Source organism: Diadema setosum, chromosome 9, assembly GCF_964275005.1.
Source record: "Diadema setosum chromosome 9, eeDiaSeto1, whole genome shotgun sequence".
Taxonomy (NCBI): domain Eukaryota; kingdom Metazoa; phylum Echinodermata; class Echinoidea; order Diadematoida; family Diadematidae; genus Diadema; species Diadema setosum.
Window position 1 is genome coordinate 13709105 of NC_092693.1, and position 24117 is coordinate 13733221.

The 24117-nt window shown below is 37.9% G+C and overlaps 1 protein-coding gene across 2 annotated transcripts in view; it reads right to left on the reverse strand.

Annotated features, from left to right (window-relative positions):
* The window catches only part of LOC140232532 (uncharacterized), a 257587-nt gene that overhangs the window by 153214 nt on the left and 80256 nt on the right, over positions 1–24117 (reverse strand). The window contains exons 8-9 of one of the 2 annotated variants that reach the window (XM_072312627.1): positions 20665–20751; positions 14805–15032 (exon numbers count right to left, since the gene is read on the reverse strand). The exons of the other annotated variant lie outside the window; for it this stretch is intronic. Coding sequence (XP_072168728.1) covers positions 14805–15032; positions 20665–20751 — 315 coding nt within the window. Of the gene's footprint in view, positions 1–14804; positions 15033–20664; positions 20752–24117 lie in introns of those variants that run through there. 2 annotated transcript variants of the gene reach the window in all.

Below are 24117 nucleotides of genomic sequence, written 5' to 3' on the forward strand. Positions count from 1 at the left end.
CAAAAAGGGTGTGACAAATGTCTCTTTCAAAAACTTCGAAGGATATATGAAAAAATCACACCCAGGCACAAACTGCCACCCTAGGAATCATCAGTCAAGCAAGATTTTGAATGAGTGGTCTCATGAACTGCAGCTGAAATATCATTGCTAACAACAAGAAATAAAGTATCTGACATATATCTGTTCTCTTTTTCCCCTTTCTGTCAACTCTTGTTTTCTCGGTCTGAAAAGAGAAAAACTTTAACTTTGGCTCGTTTGGGGTAACTTAAGGAATAAATGGTATAAAACAGAATGCTCCTGAACGCTCGCGCTGTAAATGTGTTAATGCCATGGTGTGCACGGAAGGAGAACAGACAAACATAAAATTGGCAAACACATGAGAATTTTACTTGAATAATCAGTGCCTTGCTTTTTTTTCTCAACAAAACAATTTTTCACAGGTCTCTCTGAGCTGAAAACAATGTTTATGTAAACATGTACATGGACAGAATCATGTACCAGATGATTACATGATGTAGCTAACTGGTTCGGCCCTTCTCATCTCTTGCCATGAAAGTCATCATTTCTTTTAATGAAAAATATAAAAAAATACCCATCTTGTATTAAAAATCTTGTGTCCAAAAAATGACCTCTCCTAGTGAAAACATTTTCCTGAACTATGCAGTAAGAAAATGTGGATTTACATAGTTCTAGGTGGTGAATTTTGTTGCTGAATGGTCAATTAACACATCAATCCTGCTGATGTGAAAACCCCTCAAAATGTGTCTCTACAAACTATATCCCAACTAAGGACATATGCTGCATGCATTTACAAGAGTTGTGAATGCGTGGAATCACCCCTTCAGCATTCAAAACACTCCTGTCCAATTAAGACCCCCCCCCAAAAAAAAAAAAAAATCCTTTCGCATCCATCCCTCCCAACCTTGATATATACAGTAGTCTCGCTGGGCCCAGCAGAGCCGATCTCTAGCGGAACCCCGGCCCCACACACCTTCCACGCGATTACACAGGATCATGATGAGCTCCCGACACGTTTGGAATCGCCAAGCGAGGGCGATGCGCATCGACATCGCCACCTTGCCCCATGGGATTCCCTTTCCCCCTTCTCCTCCTCCCCCCCCCCCCCAAGCCCCATCGCCTCCATTCACCTAGCTGGAATCTGTTTAATTGCGAAAGGCACATATGTGCTTGAAGAGGGGGGAGCGAGGTAAAGAAGAGTCAGATATGAAGGGAGGGTATAGTTTTGTTTTACTGTCGGAGGACAGATCCCATACCAGGATTGTGAAATTGGATGGAAAATCACGCGAGTGAACACATACTTTCCCCCATCTCATCGGCCAGCCGTGTTGTGAAAATATTAAGAAAACAGCTCGGAAATCTCGCAGGGGGTGCGAGGGATGAGCTTCAAAGCAAACAAGCCAATCTGATTTCTCACACTTCATTTTTTTTTTCTTTTTGCTCTGTGTCTCTCGATTTTCCCCCTCTGCTATTCCTATTTTGGCAAGTGTCTTCCTGTTTATTGACACCCTGACAGTTCCGGGCAATTGTAACCTCTTGTCACCTTTGGCAATTTTCTGATTTCATCCCTTCCTTCAATGTTTCATGGGGATCACTTGTATCAGGCTAGTCTTGCAGAAAACGGGACTACCTCCTAACCAATTTCACACTGAGTTACAAAGTGTTCTTTGAGCTCTTTCTATTTCTTTCTGACAGTTTTTTTTTTTTTTTTTTGGGGGGGGGGGGAGTAGGGACGGGCTACTTTCATTTATAAAAGTTAAAGACACAACCTGAAAGAGGTAAGTACAATCACCCAAGAGTTGTTGTTGTTGTTGTTTTTTCCACCACACTGTCATTCTGTACTCAACATGCCACTGCCCAAGATTTAAAATGAAAAAAATGTCAGATGTTGCAATTTTCTGATCGGCTTAGAACTGAAAAGAGAAACATTTGACACACACCAGAATTGATAGCTGCTTGCGATGAATCATGGGCACATAAATCATGGGTCTGAAGTCTGACATAAGATCAGAGGTGTGACTCCACACAACTTTCCCAATATATCAGTGTGTTACATGCACTAAGTACCAGTTTTCCAAATTTCGCATCCGGAGATTGTACTTATTCGAATGACGGGGCGATGCGTCATACCATTCCAAAACCAATGCACGTACTAAGCTGGTTTCACACAAAGATAAACACTGAAAACGGATATCTATGGAGATCGCATGAAAGAAATAAGGGGGAAAAAAAATTCAAGAGCGTCACAGAAAAGAATAATAACGAACACTTTTGCATATATGACCGTGATGTTAGACCAGTGTGCAGCCACTCCCTAAAGTGTCGTTAATCTCATCAAACCTGGGATGCGGGCACGATGACAGCAGCTCTCATCGCAAAACACATCAAATGTCAAAGGTCAACTTATGATACGATACAGGATGTCCCTCGGCATGTCCGTATTGGGGGGAAAAACCCCGGCTTTTTTTTTTTCTTCTTCTTTTCTCTTTTGCCCGGGCTGGGTGAAACCGGATAGGGCCTGCGTAAATTCGAGCGACGATGTCATTACTGCTCTGAGACGTTGGCCGCAAGGAGCAGCCGATTTCCTGGCGCTGCGGATGCGACATTGCGCAGCTCTCTTCCCACCGATTCCAGCCCGTGTTTAACACATGTAGACTCTTGCAGTGGTGAGGCAGCCATTTATCACTTATTCATGTGGGCTGTCTGAAGCTGCTTGCGAAGCAGCGCTGACAAAGGATAAAAAAAGAAGGGGGGATGAAATAAGAGAAGAAACTTTTTCTCTGATGGCGCAAAAAAAAAAAAAAAAAACGAAGAAGAAAAAAAGTGATCACTGACAGTCTAGATTACCAGTCTCATTTATCACGCGTGAGGTGAGCTTGGTCTGAGAAGGATGAGCCAAAATTCTCTTCTCGGGGGGATTCGGGGAGGGGCTAAGAAAAGTGGTCATCCCAAGGAAACCTGACAATTCTTGCACATTTAAAGAACAAAAAAAAAAAAGAGATATACCTTCCTTCTCTTTCTCCTCCTTCCCATCTTCCTTTCTGCTTTCATCTGCCCCACTTCTCAGTGTTTCTTCTCCTTAATTTCTTCACCGTCCTCCTTCAGTTTCTCGTCTTCCTTTTATTTCTCCCTCTCTATCTATCCCTTTTCATTTTCCCACTCCATAAATTCAAGATGTTCCTATCTACAGCTCCCACTGAATGTTAGAACCAGCAAGCAGACACAGAAAAATCATGTGGAACATCTTCATCATATCTAAGACGAAATATTTGTTTGATAATGGTGCTTGGGCTTCCAAACCAAGATGAGAACAGATTCCCCCCCCCCCTTTTTTTTTTTTGCAGCTCTCATGAGAATGGAGCTGAGGAAAATGTGTCACACAAAAGCATCAAGTTCCCTGCCACTATTCTTTTTCTCTCTCTTTTTTTTTTTTCGCCATTGATACTAAGATTAGTGTGAGCGGTGCTGCTGTCGTACATCACCTATGGCATTATGGGTTAATGCTATGAATACAAATCAATATTTGTTTTTTTCTTAAGTTTGTTTGTTTGCTTGTTTGTTTTTTGCTTGGCTTTGAAAGAAAGGCTGGAAATAAAGTATGCCCCTTTTCACGACTGACCTGAAATGTAATACGTGATCTTCACATCTCCACCTATGTCGTGCCTCTCATCCGGTCTCTCATAACGGGAACAGGGCCTAATTTTCGAAACCCATCACCATCACTGCCTTCACACAATCGAGTACGAGTGCAGATGGAAGCAGACACCGACGACTCACCACGTTTCCCGACGAGAACAGTCATATCTTAGTCACATATAGGGTAATGTGTGCAAAGTATTTTTCTTTTCCTCTCAAATTCCTGAGAGAGGAAGAAAATATCTCACCTACACCACCAAAATTTCAATGGGGGAAAAAAAAAAAAACATCCCCTGAGAGGAGATTGTTGTGAATATGATCCAGTGAAATCCAAAAAAAAAAAATGTATCTTTAAAAAAAAGATGAAGATAGGTGACAGATCAATGGGAATCGCTGCAAACTCAGGCAAACCAGAAGCATGACAATGGATCAGTTAATGCAGCATTTCATAAAGTGGCACTCTTGATCTGGTGATATACAATTAATTCACATTCAAGATTCCTCTAAATGTGTGTCACAAAGAAAATCTGATGTGTACATCCCAGCCATCTGTGTTTGCTGTATCATATACAAATAGAACATAAATGTTTGATACATCTCTTTTAGCACAAAGTGACTGATGTTTTGCTGGTAATGTCAGCCAAATTTTTTCTGTCAAGCAATATCCTCAGCAACAACAATTTCCAGATTTATAGAGTGAAAGAAATACGGAAAGCTGCTCAAAAACTATCACAGTCCTATCACATGGACAGCAACTTTGAGATGGCAATAGAATTTTTGGTTGAACAAAGATTTCTCAAGCTTTCCGACCATAGTTCATAAATCTTTCCATTTTACTGACTTTGCAGAGAGACCACTTTCCAGTTCAGCTTGCTTCACTATCATCAAACCAGGAAAGAAAAAAAAAAGAACAAAGGAAAAGAAAAAGAAGACAGATATCAATCAATCAAACAATCAATATGAGTCCTGTCTTTGACAATTAAACCAGCAAGATGATGCCACAATCTGGAATTGTCCTTCATAGAGTTTGATTCCTCTTTTGATGTTTTATTCCTTTGAAGTCCCCTTCTTCATTTGTCAAGGACATGAGTTTTAAAAGTTTTTTTTTTTTTTTTTTTTTGTTACTCGTTCTCTTTCAAGCACCACATGGGACTGATGCCAAAATCTGTCCCAGGGGCCACTCTGCGAACATGAACAAAGAAAAGGCAAAGAAGAAGAAGAAAAAAAAAAGGGGGGGGGGAAACAAAACAAAGCAAGACAAAACAGAAACATCCCCGCACAGATCTGAAGATTTACTCTTCTTAAAACAGAAGCCATTATTGGCAGACTTTCTGGTCAGACTCCAAGGTATATAGAGAGAAAGAGACCTACAAGGTTGGGACCCCCAGAGGTGCCATCTACTGCCCATCTGCTATTGTTGGGGGAAAAGACAGACCCATTGGCCCTTGTGGAGTAATGGTCTTGAATAGACCAATTGCTTGGACCATGTAAGTCCCCTTTCACATTCGAAAACAAAACTGAGCAAAAATCATCACTTCAATTACTTAACCTACATATCTACAAATTGTGGTTCCACCATTCCCTTTTCCATATACTATTTACGCCGAATATTTCATGAGGTTTTTATTTCTGCAAATTTCGCAAGTCGGGTGTTATTCGCGTAATTAAAGACACGCAGAAATAATGACGCTGATCCCAATATGAACGTGACGCACAGGTATACATTTCTCCATTCAGTATATTATTCCACAATTGCGAATTTAACCACTCGTGAAATCGTTGGGAAGTCCCGATTCGCGAAAATTAGACTCGCTAAATATATGACGTATACAGTACCCCTTCCCCTTTCACAAATTGTTCTTTTTTAAGAGAAGTTGAGAGACTGAAATTATGTAGATTCAACAGGGGAGAGAGAGAAAGAAAGAACAAAAAAGAGGAGATTGAGTTTTAAATGACATGTGTATGTAACGTCCCTAAATGAAGCTCTTTTACACAAGAAAAAGTAAATATATGTTCTCCCGCGGTAAAACATTACATGCATTACAAGGAGTGTAAAAATATCAAATTCTATTTTCTACTTTGCACTTGTTTCTTTCTTTATTTCCAAATCCCCCATGAAGGTGATTGCTCTTCACATGGTTTTTGCAATATTCAATCCATCATATTCACTTTTCTTTTGCTGTGTATGGTACAAATTCTAAATGTTAGTGGTTCTCATTGAAACAACAACAACAACAAAAACTTTACTCCAGGTTTCAACATACTGATGCAAGATTTTGTAGGCACATTTTAACTGAACAGGGTGTAGTTATATTTTGATTTGCTTTCTTGCAATACAATTGCTTTGAATTGAACTAAATACTAAATAGGCGCACTACTCATACAATTGTAGTAAAGGGACAGTAAGCTCTTAATAAACTTTCAAAATTAGATCAGCTCTTACTAAGTATTGGTTTGGTTTAGCACCATGACACACCATGTATCTCATGCACCATGTATTGTGGGGTGGTTTCAATTGTACAAATTGCATGAGTCACTGATGAATCAGAAAATGGAAAACACACAAAGATATTGCCTCCCAAATTACAAAATTTAATGCTATGTATTGCCTCTAAGATGCGAAGTAAGTAAATTTTCTTTTGGAGAATGAATAATGCTTATTTCTCACACTGTTACATGACCTCTCCATTGTAAATTCACCCACTTGTGAAATTGCCTTACAAGTCCTAATTCACTTAAATATTATCATTCTTGCAAAATACATGACATATACAGTATGTGTATATATACATGTAACATACCATACTTGCTTATATACCTTTTTTTGTAATCGATTCATTTATTCATCCATCTAGTGTATTCATTCATAAATATGTGAATGCTTAGGTGGGTAATCTAAAGAATTCTAAATTTTCTAGAAATAATGATTTTCATGAAAAAAAAAACAGTCATGTAAATGTGATGTTTTGACTATCATATGACCTAAGGAACAGATTAGTGTGATGAAAGGTGGGATAGTAATGATCATAATGGCAATGCTTACCATAATAGTAACAATGAAATGGAAATGATCATTTTCAAAAGTTTAAGGCAATTGCACAGCTGTGATTATGGTTTAATAGCAATGACATATAAAATTATGATGGCAATAAGAAAAGGTGTAACATACAAAATGTTATAAACTGCAAAATAATTTCAATCTATAAAATAAAACTGGCACTGTACAAGAAATGAATACCTTGTCTTATATTCCCCAGCTTACATTTAAGTAGCTTGCTGACAGATATGCAATATATTAGTATCTGTAAAGCTCAAGAAGGCTTCACAGTTGATTCAAATTCATGAATTCATGCATCAAGTTGTTGTCTTTTCTTTTCAATCTGTAGGGAAGGTTTGCAATTTTAACAAGGCTTAAAACAAGGCTTAGTTAAGCAGGATGGTTAGTAAAACGTTCTGGTTCAGTGGATAAGACTGCAGTCTCCCAAACATGAGGTCAGTGATTCAAATCCCCTGGCAGCAGTGGTTGTGCCCTCAGGCCTACTATTTAAGTGGTCTTCTTGAGGGGACTTTAAAAAGCCATCAATCCCATAGGAGAATGCTCAATAGCATTCAAGTGCTTCCTTCGTGGACAAACAAAATGAATCCGCACAAACAACTACACACGAGTGAGGCACTACTGCAAACAGATGAATTATACTTACAAAAGATGAAAGCAATTCAACCGTGGTAATATTCACTAGAGTTGCAATACGTGCATGGAAACACCTTCTCTGTCTTAAGAGAGAATACATACATGTATACACATGGGTGCAGATTTTAATGAGACTTCCATGGCTTCAGATAGAAGGCAAGATTCAATCTATCTTTGGAATGTTTACTGCCATATTTTGCATTATTATTTTGAAAGATGAAGCTGTAAAATCCTTTATCTCCTTTTATACAAGAAGCATCATATCAAAAATAGAATGTAATGAATTCAAAGACTTGTATTGCAAAATGCACAGGAAAAAAGACAATATGCTCTCTTTCATTTTGTTTTTCAAATCCATTTTGTATTTTTGAGGAACCAAACTGCTTGTGCCTTATTGTTTATTGGGTAACTCAGACTGTTACAGAGATACATTTGTATCTCTAAAATATTACCGCAAAATAGGTAGAAAAATGATTTTGATAACACATTTAGTCACAAAATTTGCAGCACTAACAAACCATTTTTTTCTTTTTCAAATGAAAATCATTCAGACTTTTGCGACACTCCCTTCTGAATAAAGATCAGGTGTGGTTAATAACTTGCTTGCAAGCAAAACACTGGTGAGATTACAACAAACATTAAACACCATATTAAGATTACAATCTGAAAAGGGTCCTGCAACCCTAGCATCCCATATTGTTACTCCTCCGCCAAGACCATCTTGTCTTAAGGGCTTTTTACACTTGTGTTTCTTAACCCCGGACTTTCTCTGACCCAGGACTATCGTTAGTCCCGTACCAATTTTTTCAGCTTTTTACACTCGCCAATTAGTCCCGTACTATCTCTTGTCCGGGGCTAAGGAGAAAACTGACCTTTTTACACTCGTATTTCTTAGCCCCGGACTTTCCAAACCACATGAATATTCATAATTACGCTGTGTACTGTACACGTACACGCACGCACCGGCAGCACTAGATTACCTCGTTTCTGATTGGTCAGTGAGGGTCGCACTTCGTCTCCGTCGCTTAGCCCAGGATTATTTTTTCGTTCTGTTTACACTCACTTGCTTGGCACCGCAATTGCGGTGCTAGCACCGCAATTGCGGTGCTAACCCCTGCTATTTTGCAGGGCCAGATAGTACCGTACTATCGGTGGGGCTAGCCCACTTTGGCAAAAACGAGTGTAAACAGAAAGTGGGCTAAGGATAGTCCCGTACTATCGGTGGGGCTAAGGCCCCCCCTTAGCCCCACCGATAGTCCGGGGCTAAGCAAAAATTTACAAGTGTAAAAAGCCCTTGAAATGACTTTGTATCTGGGCCAGACTGTGTGAAGGATGTCAAAAGAGGAAGATTTCATCCGATCCCCGGGACACTGCTTTGTGCTCTCGCATCGATCCAAGTTTGATTCAAACTTCTCCCCAGCTCGGCAAAGGAGATCCCCACCCGCCTTACAACTGATGTAGAGATGAAGACCAGAACGTGGAAATAAAGAAGAGCAGAAGGTGGAAATAAAGAGACAATACTGCCATTGAGGGCGCCACAATCAGAATCAAGCTCAGCTTTGTTCCTCCCATTGAGCAACTCGACTAACCCCCTCGGCTTATCAAATCAATACCGCCGACATCCACCAGGGGGAGAACAATGGCCCTCCCAACAGGTAGACATCCGAGATCCGACCATTATTTATTCAGGAGAAACAGCATTGGTTGCACAATGAAACAAAAGGGGAGTAAAGCAAAGCGCAGCAAAAAGGGAAGACGACAAATGCCGAATAGAGCGAGGAGAAGAATGGGCGCTGCTTGCACCGAAAGTTTAGACGAACAATGTTCTTTGGCAGGTGCACAATCGACACTTCGACGGCGAAGATTAATTATTGACGTGACATGGTCAATTTTACCTCAATGAGACCTGCATTATTAATGGTATCAAGTCCTCTACGGGGAGATAGATGAAAGGGATGCGGCCTTCCATCCTTCATCCATTGATCTGCCAAAATCACTATCGCCATGGCAACTGTGTATAACTTTGCACCCGTGCCGATCGATCTCAAGTCATCTGATAATCTTACACAAATCTATACAAAGGACCCCCTCATGAGAGTCAAGATTGACTTGAAAAAAGAAAGAAAGAAAAGAAAAAGAAATCGAAGAGAGATTGAAAGAATGGTAACACCAGTTGCCTTGCTCATATAATGATCTATTTGGGTTTGGATAAGGTAGTCCTTCCTTGAGATAAAAGTTTATTTACCTTTGTTCTTTTTACTTCATTTGAATGCCCAACTTCTGTCTTAACGGAAAATTGGATGCACTGGTGATAGCCTTATTCTTTTGTACGCTTTTCAAGGTGACCTAAATTTTGTCTATAATTTTGAATATAGCACCCATCAAAAATGTTGGCAAAAACTGCACAGATCCATATACTTAAGTCAGAAAAAATGTAAAATATTGCCTGAATTTCACTTTTCATGCTTTTTTCTACCCAAAACTCAACATATTTCCAGTTTCCTGATGAAAAAAAAGTAGATAAATATTTTGAACTCTTGATAAAATGCTGTCATTCGCCAACTTCAAGGGCCGTATAAAAGCTTCCGTGAGTTTATTAACACTGCAGTCATGTATAGTGCAGTAGCTACTCCTAATGTGAAAATGAAGTAACTTCGCTCACACGCAATTTTTTCAGGCATTACATAAAATACTTTCCGAGTTAAACACAAAGAACTAAGATGCAATGAGTGCTCCAGACATTGCTGATTCACAACATGTTATCCATCTCCAGGAGAAAATACTTGAAATACTTCCACAAAAAAAAAAGAAAAAAAATTGCTCTCAGCAGTTAACAAACGGCGGACAAAAGATCTTGAGAGTTCGTCTCGCCACACTTGAGAACGGGTGGTGAGATTGCAGTGAAAGCCAGCCAGCATTTCTCAGCGCGTTTCATACAATGCACAGCTGAAACAGCTTAAATGTGTAAGTCAGTTTTCCAATATTTTTTTTTTTCTCTTTTGGCTACAAAGAAGAGGAGTGATAAATGCAGTATGGCTCAATTGCAGCTTCTGAACATATTGATCCGTCGAACCTCGATGCAGCATGCGAGAAATATGTTCAAAAAAACCACCAGACACTTGATATTGATAAATATACATAACAGGCTGCAACTTCCCTGCTCCTAAAGAAGCAGGTAAAAGGCCTAGCTGCTAAAAGCATCTTTACAAGTATTGATTCCCGTTTCTTTTTCCCAAGAACCTTTCATCACTGTGGACACGTTAACTTTGAGAGATGTCACAGAAATGCGAAGGAAAAATCACAAGGGATACATATAGTCAGTGTAAGATCAGTGACTGAAGTAGGTATACCTACTAAAAAGTTTCATTGAGGGGAAAAATCTTTTTTAATACTGGATCAATATACCAAAGAGTATAACTGTTAAGTCAAAATATATGAAGTGACTCCTATTCAATCTCCACATTTCTTTTGAAAGTACTAGTGTGGAATTGAGGAATTGAAATCATTATGACTGGAAATGAAAACACTGAACCCTATAAGCTCAAACACTCTCTCTCTCCAGTCCTAGGATTACCTGCTGTCTGCAGTTCTACAAGTTTATAAAGAAAATGACTTTTTAACCCACTGAGGACGAGCTGATTTCATTGTAACACACGTTTTCCATTGACATCTGCAAGAGTACTAGTCTTCAACAGGTTAATTTACATGTATGTATTTATCTATCTATTTATTTATTTATTGATTTATTTACTTATTTATCTATTTATTAATTCATTCAGCTAATCTACTTATCTATTTATTCATCAATTTATCAATTTACATTGTGGGGTTTTTTTTATCTAATCATTCATCTTTGTTGTTTATTTCTCTATTGATCTATTCATTTCTTCATGTTTTTCATTCATTAATTTATTTTGGCAGGTTCCCATTCTCTCCTAACACAGGATTAGTCCTTATACCAGACCAGCTGATAAGCAGATGCCAAATGGAGTGCTTAAACTCTAGCAGACAGCAACACTGACCACCTAATCTTGGGCATACAGAAATCACTTTCATTGGAAACTCCACTCCCTGAAAATGTTGAAGTCATCAAGAAGCAAGAAGCCAGATGCAGAAAAACAGTGAATGTTTTACTGGAGGTTGATGACAGTTACAGACTTTGAATTTTTTTTGCACATTCCAACCAAGCAGTGACACTGACCCAAGTCAATTATGCCAACCAGATGAGGCATGACGCCATTGCCTCAAAATTTTCATACTTGTGTGTTGTATCATAAAAATCATGTTCTTGTGGATGGTTTTCTTTTTCTTTTTTCTTTTGATGGATCATTGATTAAGTATCAATGACCTCACACTTGAAAGGAAACTTTCATTGCATGTACATAGAAAATACAGAATGTTTAGCACATTACCTTTTCTTTTTCTATTTTTCTCAACAAAAAAGGAGGAAATTCAGTGGATATTTGCACAAAAGGCATCAGGGGCATCACAAGTCGACATCATCAGCCTCTTGTTCACTTTACATTTATGACAAGGACCAATGTACATCATTTTGTGAAAACGTGTGAGACTGGTATAAATTTATCAAATTCTGCAACTTTGGGTGAATCTTTAGCAGAAATTCGATGACACTTTTGCTTTTATTTTGTATGAAAGAGCTTACTCATGTTCATTGAAATCATCCCTGGAACATGGAGTGGAGGAGCTTTGCTCTAAAGAGTGAGGCATCTCCGCCCTACAAGAAGCACTCCTCCGACCACGCCGGTCTGTCACGACATAACAGAAGCGGTCAAGTCTCATTTGCATGTAAGGAGCGGTCAAGTACAGTCGTTCTTAAGCCTGGATCATGAGCAAATGATCACCACAAGACAGTTATAATGGAGTCCCTCTTGATAAGGAGATACTGACTGGCATGGCAGGGAAAGGACAGTCCAGACTAATTCCCTCTTTTCTTTTCTCTTTTTTGGGGGTCTCATTCTTCAATTCTTGCAGTGGTACTAAACAAGGGGAAGGGGAAAGACGGTATAATCACTCCTCTCAGCGAGCTACGTTAAAGCTTTAAAAGGGTGAAGAGAGGGGTATCACATCGTCCCCACCTGTCTCCACTATCAAGGAGTCAAGAGACAACCCACTTGAGGCACACTAATCACCCCCCTCTCCACTCCCACCTCCCTTTTCAAAAGTTCATTAGCAGAATTAGAGTGCAGCAGTAGTGACCTTGCATAGAATGAGGTTTTCTATCCAAGCTCTTTTATGTGGTTGCCTCTGTCTCTGCCCTTGTAATTACCTCTTTCTCTATCATCCTCTCTGTCTAGTCATGTTTACAAACAGCTTTCCTTGACCCCATTCTTAGTACAGACCACACTTCATCTTCGAGTGGCATGATATTTAATGTTGCAAGACATGCGATGACCAGGGAGGCATCCCTCCCTGCAATGACCAACCGAACAAGAACATATGCACACACAATCACACACATACACACACATGCATGCTCAAACACACAGAGAGCGCTAGAGAAATTTCAGGTAAAGAAATGCACATTCTCTTGGATACGAAAACAAATCTTTATTCACTCTTGTATTGACCATCACTTCTCCAAAAGGTAGGAAGATCATCCAGAGTGGGCAAAAGCTCTCACCTGCAAATGCATTTACGAATTTCGATGATGATGGTAAGGGTTGCACTGACAAATAGACTCAAATAGTGACCTCTAATTGACATTTCACTGTCTCAAAATTACCATTTTTTTTTAAGTGAAGGTGAAAAACCTTTTTCTTCACAAGATTGCAATAAAAACAGAAGAGTAAATGAAGAAAGATGAAAAAAGAAGGTAGAGAGATGGAGAAATCAATGAGATGGGGTAGACAGTCTCGCTCCCTTGCCATGGGAATTCCTACTCTGGAAGATGCTAACAATACCGGAGGTTGGTAGATAATTAGGGTGAGCAATGAGGTGTGTGTTGTCTGGTGCTCTCTTGGGGTAGTTCAAGAGCAAATCAATACAGCACACATTAAAAATGGGGGGGGGGGGGTGTGCTGGGGTGGTGGTAGGAAGGACAAAGGTAGAACGGGAAAGGGGGGCACTCCATTTTAGAAATCTGTCCTAGGAATTTGATGTTGGAGAAGTGTTAGTCATCTGTGACTGCATGGGCTGGATTTAAAAAACTAAACTAAACTAAACTAAAAAACTGGTGAATCAACACAGCATCTCAACTGAAAAGAAGATTGATACAATGATACAATGGTACACAAAAGCTTTTTTGGCGGGGACATTGATTTGTTGTAGCATGTAACAAAACAGGAATGTTTTCCATGTTGTTTACACTGATCAAACTATTATGGGGGTACCACATTGTAGATTTCAATGGAATGGTATGCGTGTATATACAACTGATATTGATGGGCTGTTGAAGAATATTGGGGGCATTATGAACGGGTGAATGTTTTCTAACAGAACACATTGATTTGGCATGTAGTCGAGCCTGTTTACGATGCCCAGAACTGCAAGGGGGCAATGTTGGAATCTCTGTACAATGAATAATTGATTCTGGAATGCATCTAACCCACGAGCAGCCGCAGTACAACTATACAGATGTAAGACAAATAGATTGCACTGTATCTCAAACTTGTGGATTAAAGTAATATTGATTTGCCACAGGTGAATTGTATGCAACTCCCTTTGCACAGGAATAAGGGGGAAAATATTGAACTAGACATAAAAGTATAAATCCTGCTCAAATGTAAACTTACAATTTCACATATGCTACCATCATAGCTCCAAGCTTGACCAGGTTGATCGAGGTGAATTTTGAACTGGAAGACTTACATTTGTACATGTAATTATGTATTGTAACACTGTTCAATACAAATTCGTAGATGTTAGTATAGTCTTTTGTTTGTTTGGATGGATCTAAGCAAAATCATAGTTTGTATTCATGTCATTGTGAAAACAATTGTGATATTAAACAAAATTTGAATTAAAAAAAAAAAAAATCCTTAACTAGTATTGTCTTCTGTTTGTTTGTATGGATCTACACAAAATCATTGCTTGTATTCATGTCATTGTGAAACAACTGTGATATTGAACAAAATTCGGATAAAAAAAAATCCTTTAAAAAAGTGTATGTACTGGTAGACAGCACAGAGTCACAGGATATTTCTGCAATTTTCCAAACTATATCCCATGAATATGGATGAATGTGTGTCCAGTGGTGTGGGAGTGTACATTGCATCTATATCCATGTGGAGACATCATGGAACATTTTCTTGCTTTTCCAGCAATCTGTACTTAATCAGGTCTCCTTAATCGACGAGCACCATCTAATGACACCAATCACATCATCACAGAAAGAAAAGTACATTTATACAAACATTCACACTCACACACAAACACATAAACATACATACAAACAATAGTATACAAATAACAAGTAAAAAAATGCACACAGACATTAAATTCATACACACACTGTATACATGTACATGTACATGTACATACAAGTAGGTGCATGATAATTTGAACACACACCAACACATACAAACTCACTTGAGACATTCTTGCACCACCTAAAAACCCAACTAACCTTCTTGCCAATGAGCCCTGGTTCTTGGTCCAACAGCTCCATCAGACCCGGAATGTTGGCCTTGGCTGACTCCATCATCCACCTCTTCTCCAGGGGTTCCAGCTGTAAGATGCAGATACACAAATCAGTTAGCGTCATTTTCTCCCGCAGAGCAAACGGAGTACCACAGTGTGATGTCATAGCCTTTCATCGCCATGGAAACCGGTTCTAAACAACCTCACCTGGCATGAGGGTTCAGATGTACTGTACATTTATCCGGTTCCAACCCAACAAAAAAAGGTGAAATCATCACTACGGAAAGTACTCGTTAGAGCTACAAGTTGCTTAGGTCATTTATGGGTGTCTCAAGTGCAGCAAAATGTGACATCATCAGAACCAAGTCTGTGGACTTACGCCCTTCTGCTCCTGAATTAAGAGTGATATTATTATGTTGAGAACATCTTCACAATGTGTCAGCCCAAGTCAACAGAATTTTACATAAAGCATGATGGAAGACACGCATGACTGATAATTGACTGTCTTCATTCTTCATGTCAGCAGATTAAGAGGCTTTGTTTTTTTTACGGCCTCTTAGGGAACTCACGCTACATCTTTCAGTTTTGGGTCACAAGTCTATGTTGTAATGATTTGAGTTATGAAAATCACACCAGTCTATACTGTGGCTGGCTGGATGGACTTCTAAGTAAACTGAACCTAGCAGCCCCCTTCACACTGACTTGTCAATGTTGGTGCAAAATCCCATTTTAAAAGTGATATTTCTCTTTCAAGAGTTGCACAAATACAATAAATCAACTCAGTAGGGTGGAAACAATTGCTGAACTGTCTTAATAATTATATTCATTTATTCAAATTTCTCGATGCATTTTCTATTAAAAAAAGAATCCTACTTGCAAAGTTTTATGTACGCATGACCATGGATAAACTGAAAGCTGCCAGAATCTAATGAAATTTGTCATCTCTTTATGCCATGATACACCTTTTTTTAAATTAACAACCAATAGTGCTTCACCCTAATGTGCACTTGACACAAACAGATATAAATACTCACCTTTGCAAGAAAAAGAAACAAATCTATTTCATGTTTTACAACGAGCATAAGTAAAACATCTCTTGCTACAATCTCACATTGTGAATTGCAATATCAACATGAATGTGCATTAATATGAAAAACATTGTGCCGTCACTGTATATCAGTGCTGGGATTGCTAAAACCAAAAAAGAAATAAAAAGGAGATGAACAAGGAGATGGGAATTGCGATGGTGCTCATACCCTCAAAAACAAAATGCTTAAAAAGTAACTTTACCCATGCAAAAAGTGAAATCATGTCCAGTTTTGGTCTATCATTATTTTACTGTCATTGCCCACATATGCCAAATTATATATATAGCAAAGTCAACTGGTTTATAACACAGCTCACAAAGATGTATAGATGTTTAAAGTCAACACAGCATTTTCCATGCATTATTGCAAATAACAACCAAAAATGCTAACTATTCCCACTCAGTAAGCCCTGGTATACTATGACATTCAGAAATATGTCATTTATCATGTTGAGAAGAAACCCACAAAAATCCATACACTGCCATTTTAAATGCATAATTTGAGCATGTGCGGAAGCAGAATTTGAACACACAAAACATCAGAATACAAGTAAGATCCACATATTTTGGCATGATACTTGCGAACATAGTAATTCGAGTTAAAACTTCAATTAAAAAACCAAGGAAATTTGTTTTACAAATTATCCCACTGACTGCGCAAACATAGTGGGTCCCGTGCAGAGTTTTCAGAGCTTATAGAATCTCGTAGGGGATGGAGTACTGGTATATATTATTGCAATTTAAAATTTTAATTTTTTTTTCTATGGGTAAAGTTACTCTTTAAAATGCCACTGAAAAAAAAATTAAAAAAGCAATGAATCCAAAAAGATAGCATGCAAAACAAACCTGCGCTCAGCAAGAGGGTGAAAATTTGCATAGAAAGCCATTAGGAAAAAAAAAAAGTAAAGAAAAACTGTTGGACAAAACAGAAACATTTCTGCAGTCAAAAGAAGACATTTCAGACATTCATACTTCCAAGGGAAGTCCTGCAGTAGGAAGTGAATGCATTAAAATAAAAAGCACATGAATTATATGCCATCAAAGAACATCACAGGTGCATGTGCTCAACGTACTATTCAGGGTGTGCAAATATATGAATAAAAGCATATATACCTTCACTAAATATGTTTCATACTTTTGACAAAAGAAAGAAATATTCATACAGATGCCTAGGCAAACAGAGAAATACTAAACAAAAAAAAGAAAAAGAAGATATGTACACATAAAATGTACATACATGTGCATGCCAGCACACACACACACACACACACACACACATAGTCATACACATACACATAGTCATACACATACATATACACACAAAAAAAAACAGTGGTGATTTACATTATTTTTTTTTAACACAGTGTGTCCATATCTACTGCTGACAGCCACATGCTACTACACACTCTACCACTTAAACACCTATGTACAATGTAGGCACTCTGATAACCATAACATTGCAATGTAACTGGAGTATAGATGCCATTTGATATCTTAGTGGCTCATGTTAAAGGGAAAATTGTCAAAACTGTGATAACTGAGCTGCATAATGATACCTCAAGTGTACATAAAAATGGCCATTCTTTATCATGCATACATGTATTTCACAGGTGCCCCTAAAGTACACACCATTCCATTGGTTGCATTTACTGTGCATATTCAGTGTGATCCCATAAGACTTTCAATGTGCTAAAATTCATGCAAACACAAACATACACACATACACACACACATAAACATACAGAAAAAGCATAGAGAAATGTTTGTGCTATTTTGTAGTGCTGAAGAATGTGTACCAATTCAAACCCTACATGCAGACAAATCCACATGCTAGAATCACATTTATAAAAGCTTCCATCAAGACTACAATGTACATAATATAATGACATATTTGAATATACAGTCTAATTCTTGACATTTCATTACAGTTCAAATGCTGTACCTTAATTGCTGCATTAAATATACTTTAAAAAAAGAGAGAAAAAAATTTTACAAGATATGCATGCAACTTTGATTTCTTCCAGTGCACTGGATTAAATTTCCTGATAGCAAATTTTAATGTTTTTATGCAATGAACACTATTCTGTAACATCAGACATACAAAATTTGTATAAAATTTTATTTACAATAACACTCAAATTATGAATAAATTGTAAAATTTCTCAGGTTTTGAATGTGAGTGATCACTTTAAAAAAAGAAATGATTATTCATACAGATGATTTGATTGAAAAATACAATATTGACCACACATTTCATATTGTGAGGTAAACTTTTTTTTCTCTCTTTTTGATAATGGTGTGGACTGAGAGTGCTTATAGCATATTTCCTACACCCTCTCATAATGGTTTTTTATCTGCATGATGCTGTTATAGCTAAACATGTTCTATACTCTTTGAAACTGTCAGTTAATGATTTTTTTTTTCTAACGAATCATGATGACACATTCACTCTTTGAAATACATGGATCTTATTTATCAATGTAACTGTTTTCTTGTGGAGTTGGAGTTTAAAGGGATAACAACATATCCACTGAGAAGATCACTACAGCACATACATACAAACATATCCCCACTGAATTGTCTTTCATGTCATAGAAACACATCTAAAACTCTTCTCCAAAAAAGTTTATCTTTGAAGTACAAATCTATACCCCAGTTCTATACCACATTTATACCCACAAATGTTAAATTTCTTGTTAATATGAATATGCACATATTTCATATCATGAGGTAAAGCTTTTTGATGATAGTGTGGCCACATTTCAAACTTTACTCTGACAAACTTAGTCTTTTAAGTACAATTCTATAACATGTTCAAGTTGACTTTAAAAAGCTGGAGCAAAATCAAAGCAAACAGAATGATAGAAATGCTATGAAAACTACATATAAGGAAAGAAAGTTCTTAAATTGAGAGAGTCATGTGTTGTCATTGAATGTAGGCAAAGTGAAAAAGGATAATGATGTCATTACAAACATATTTAGTCATCAAACTCAGGGAAACACAATTTGTTTGAAAAGGGAGATTAATCAAAAACAGTATCTTGCTCAGAACAAAAAAAGTATTATCAAGTTTATGTGTTATCAGTAAGCATTATACCTAAATTTCAACATGAATGTATTCTATTACCTATGCCTAACAGAGAGCATATATTTCACATTTAACTCATTACTGGCATTTCACTGTAATAAAATGAACAAAAGGGAAGATAAACGGCTGAGTAGAGATTTGAGAAATAGACATCAGTAAACTAAAGGGGATGAGTTTGAAAGATAGACGGAAAAGCAAATGAATGCCTCACAAAATTAACGAAAAAGGATTAAACACTGCAAAATCAGGGATCACTTAGGCAAACATGCATAAAACCCAGTGGTAGGCGCATGATAGAAATTTCACTCGGAAGATTCATGGGACAGCTTGAAGAAATACAATTCTTTTCATATTGGCAACAGCGAGTAAAGCACGACTGCTGCTAAATAAAAGCAATATCGCGCACAATCCATGAACACTTCTTGTGCATGAGCAAGAAAGAAAACAAAAATATGTGGGCACCTCATTGGTGCGAGTCTTGAAGCTCATTTTGATATCTATTGGGGTCACATCTTCCCTTGAAACAAAACATGTCATTACAGTTCTGTTTTGGAAATCCAGTGAAAATGAAGATTTTGCTGAACACTGAGAGAAATGCAGCCTAAAGATGAACTTGATATTTCAGCTCCATGTGTGTACAAGGGGCACATAAAGCATGATTTTAAATGCAAGAGTCACTTGGGCACGATTAACCATCAGAACATCATGTGCTACAGCAAAATTCATAAAAATAAAGGAAAGGAGATATGGGGGAAAACAGGAAAGTATGGGTGAAAACACCTCATGCTTTATATTTACTCTGCGTTTTCACATAAGATCACCAGGGCATGGCAAAGCATAGGGATATCTCTTTTCAATAGAAGATTCTAGCACTGACAGAATAGATGAACAGTTCAGAGAAACTTTGGTTTGGTTTGTTGTTAATATTTTATGATGACAACTGCACTTGAATTGTTAGCAAGTTAAAAAATGGCAAATGAGATTAATTGTCATTTGATTCAGTAGCAAATTGCTTTAAGCTGCTGGAAGGAGACTGGACGAATGGAAAACTATGTGAGCACTAGGTAAATTCAAGAATGCACTGAGCATGGGCACTGCTGGTAAGATTGAGGAAAGAGCAGGGCATCAAGAGAAAACTATTATTGCTTCTAAAATCATGTACGTCTGCCTGCAAGAAGTCTGACAAAGAGAAATTCAAAGAAAAGAAAAGAAAAAAGTTTGCAACACAAGGAAGAAGAAGCAAAAAAACAACAACAACAACAACAACAACAACACATTGCTTTTAAGAGAAAACATCACCAAACTGATCTAACTGAAAAGTGAAAGCTGGCTAAGTTATGCAAAACTAAGAACCTCAAAAGAAAACGCAAAACAATAGAATATGAAAATACTGCCATGATGATCAGAAGGGGCAATTTGATTGGGAGCCAACAAAAAATAAACTGAGAAAATCAAAAGAGCAAAAAAAAAAAAAAAAAAAAAAAGAGGGACAACAACCACCTCAAATAACAAAATTGTAAAAAAGTGGGTGCGCCACTCTGTTACCTGGGGTCTGCTTTCTGGGAACGAATTCCCGCTACTTGTGGATTTTATGGAACGTAAAGTGTCCGTCGAGGCTGACCCAGCCAAATCCTTTCAAATGTGAGTGGCATGCATAAACGGAGGAGAAGAAGAACTGTAAAAAAAAAAAACACTTCATACACACACATTTACCTGTGGGAATATCAACAGTGACCAAACAACAACAACAACAAAAATCCAAGAATGTAATAAAAAAATAAAAGTCTACAATTCATTTGCTTCACCGTGTTGCTTCCACTACTATCCATATTCTTACAAGCGTACACTAAAAAAAAAAAAAAAAAAAAAAAAAAAAAAAAAAAAGATAGGAAACATTTTTTCCATCTTTCCTCACCAAAAAACAACAACAAACAAACAAATGTTTGTTACAAAAGATTGCATTGATTGTGTCATAACCTTTCATATATTCCACTCTGCAGGCCCCCTCTCTAAAACAGAAAGTTAAATAATTATGTGCATACAATGTATTTACACATGTACTTGTATGTATAGATGAAAGGATGTACATTGTTGTCTACAACAACGTAAGTTGCTCTATATATGTATACTTACATCCATTTAACACAAACACACTTATATATTTATAAAATAAACATATGTGTGTGTGTGTGTGTGTGCATGAATGTGCATGTACCTGTATATATGATTAATTTCGCATAGTTAAAGTGGAAGCGCAGACTTTATGAATGATTACATGCAAAAATGTCCTCTAAATTATGGATACTTTGTAAAACAGAACACAACCAAGAGTGCATTGAGTACCACGGCTCAACGCAAAGATCTCTGCTGTAGAAAACCCAATGTAGTTGTACTTTATGTATTAGTGTTGTTTTTGCTGTTGTTGTTTCACTCTTGTTCTCATTGAGTGTTTCTATCATTTCTTGTCATGCCCAGGTAGGCTAAGGTACAAGAATAGTATGGCAAGCCTTCATTTAGCAAATTGACAACCTCCCCTAACATCCGTACCTCATTCCACTCATAATAACTTACAACATGCCTTTTTATTTTTTTTTTCTCTCAGAATACAATGTATCATCAATATTTACACTGATATAGTTGTCCATGAAGTCCATTCCAAAGTCACAGCAAAAAAGAAAAAAAAAAAGAAAAAAGATTCAAAAGTGCAGAATGTTAGTATGTTACTTTCAAGGTGACAGAATACATATCAAAATCACAGTGCAACATAGAAGCCGTTGTCACTTCTATGACCATTAAATACATATAATATAAGCAAACAAGGTGCATTAGCTCCACTGAAATCCTGGACTGCAATCTGTGCATTGCTTAGAAAAAATGATAATAATAAAAGAACCCCAAAATAGGTGTACATTGCTGCTGCTTCAAGAATACAGGAGAGAAGACAACTGAAGAAGAGTTATCCAGTCTTGGAATACCATGATTTTAGAGAGTAGATTAAAAACAATAAATGTTACATTGGTTTCAAATACTGAGAGACTTCAATGATTACCACAAATCACATGTCCTTGTATTTCACTGAAACCCTGTAGAACAGATGTCGCAACATCCTTTAAATGGAAACCAGTTATGTGCTGCCTTATCGTATCCATGACAAATGCAAGCAAAAGAACTGCAAAATTCACTGTAGGAATGAATGACCCTTTGCTCATTAGAAAAAAAAGGTATATTTCCATTCTCTCTCATGCCACATGCACAGATACCATAGAATGGGTATCTGAACTTGACCACGTGCTGATCGAGTTGTTGGTTAGTTTCACACAGTGGTACACTGACTGCTTGGCCTATGTATGGGACTAAGACTTCCGAGTAATTCCTCTCCTCACATGCGTGTGTGTTTGATTGAAGGAAAAACAAAAGGGAAAAGAAAGACAAACAAAAAAGGAAACACACACACACACACACGCACACACACGCACACACACGCACAAACACACACAAACACACACACATACAGTGCATACACAAACAAATAGTGGCCTCAGATGGAGATCAGTAAGCACAGGTTTACCTGCTGGGGCACATCGGGGTACAGGTCCTCCGTACTCCCACCATCTTGGGAGGACGATATATCCTAATGTGGGGCCGTTTGAAAAGTCATCAGAAAACACAAGGGTGAACAAAGGTGAACGTGGACAACTTGAATCAAAGGATTATCCATGTACACATGGATTTCAGACATACATGTATAGCAAACTGCTCAGGACAGAGCTCACTTACACATTTGAAACATAGGAAATTCATTTTCAAAGAAATTCCACTGAAATGTACTGATCGTTGTGGTCTCTGTAAATGCAAACAACACATTGCACAAAGACTGCAAGGCTTACCGAGTTGATATTTTTTAGCTCTTGAATCTTCAAATTGTGAGACAAACAGTCAGGTACGTTGTATATTCAGATATTATATAAATTCTTGTTATGCAATGATTTTCCCCTAAACATTCAGTATGTCTATTTTCTTCTGTGTGATGTAACTTCTGACAGGGGAGCCCCCTATTGCCCATTGCAGTGTATCAAAGTGATGGGCTAAACACCTGTCAGAGATGTGGAAAAATACATAACAAAACTGCAGGTGAACATAACATCACATCAAACAACATTTTACAAGGCATTTCAATGCATATACGTATATCTCATACATCCAAATGACCTTGTAAATTCCTAAAGGTTCTTGAATGAGGCTGATAGTATACCGCCCCCTGAATTCAAAACACAAGAAGACGCAAAAACAAACAAACAACAGACACTGAAAAAAAAAATCAAGATAATAGAGAATGCCATCCAGAGAAAAAGATGCCTGCTACTCTCCTTCATTCTACCAATCTCTGGGTGTCCCCCTCCCTCCCCCCCCCCCCCCAATCCAAAAGCAGCTCCAGCTCTCCAACCATTATCCTCTCTGGCACCATCCATTCAGGGAATGCTCTTCAAGCCCTGTCCCCGAGACACGCCCCAGTGGTTTCCGAGAAAGAGGACCCGCACCAAGACAAAGCCGGGCATCACTGTCATACGAGGGTCATTAGCCCCTAATGATAAGCCGAAAATTTGTCCCACTCCTAAACTTGTAAATCAATTGCCCTACAGGGGCTTAAATCACTCCTTGTAAAGGGGTGAATCTTTGAAAGTCTATGGCTTTCTTTTGGCTTTAGCAAGCCTCTTGTCATTGTTGTTGTTAAGGGGCTTTGCATTTTGTTTTTCCCTTCTTTGACCTGTGAAGAGATGTAATAGAATGGAATGTCGTGTTTGGCAAGCCTAATATGATTGCGACAAGCTTTGTTCATATCAGAAATCAGTCCTCGTCAGGGGGGCAGACATGAGATTAATGGATTAAATAATCCCTCAAATGACATCTTCTGGAGCCCTCACCGTTAGACGCTGATAATGAACTACATTGTTGCTGATGACAATGGCTTTACCACCCAAGCACACCCCCCAAATGGTA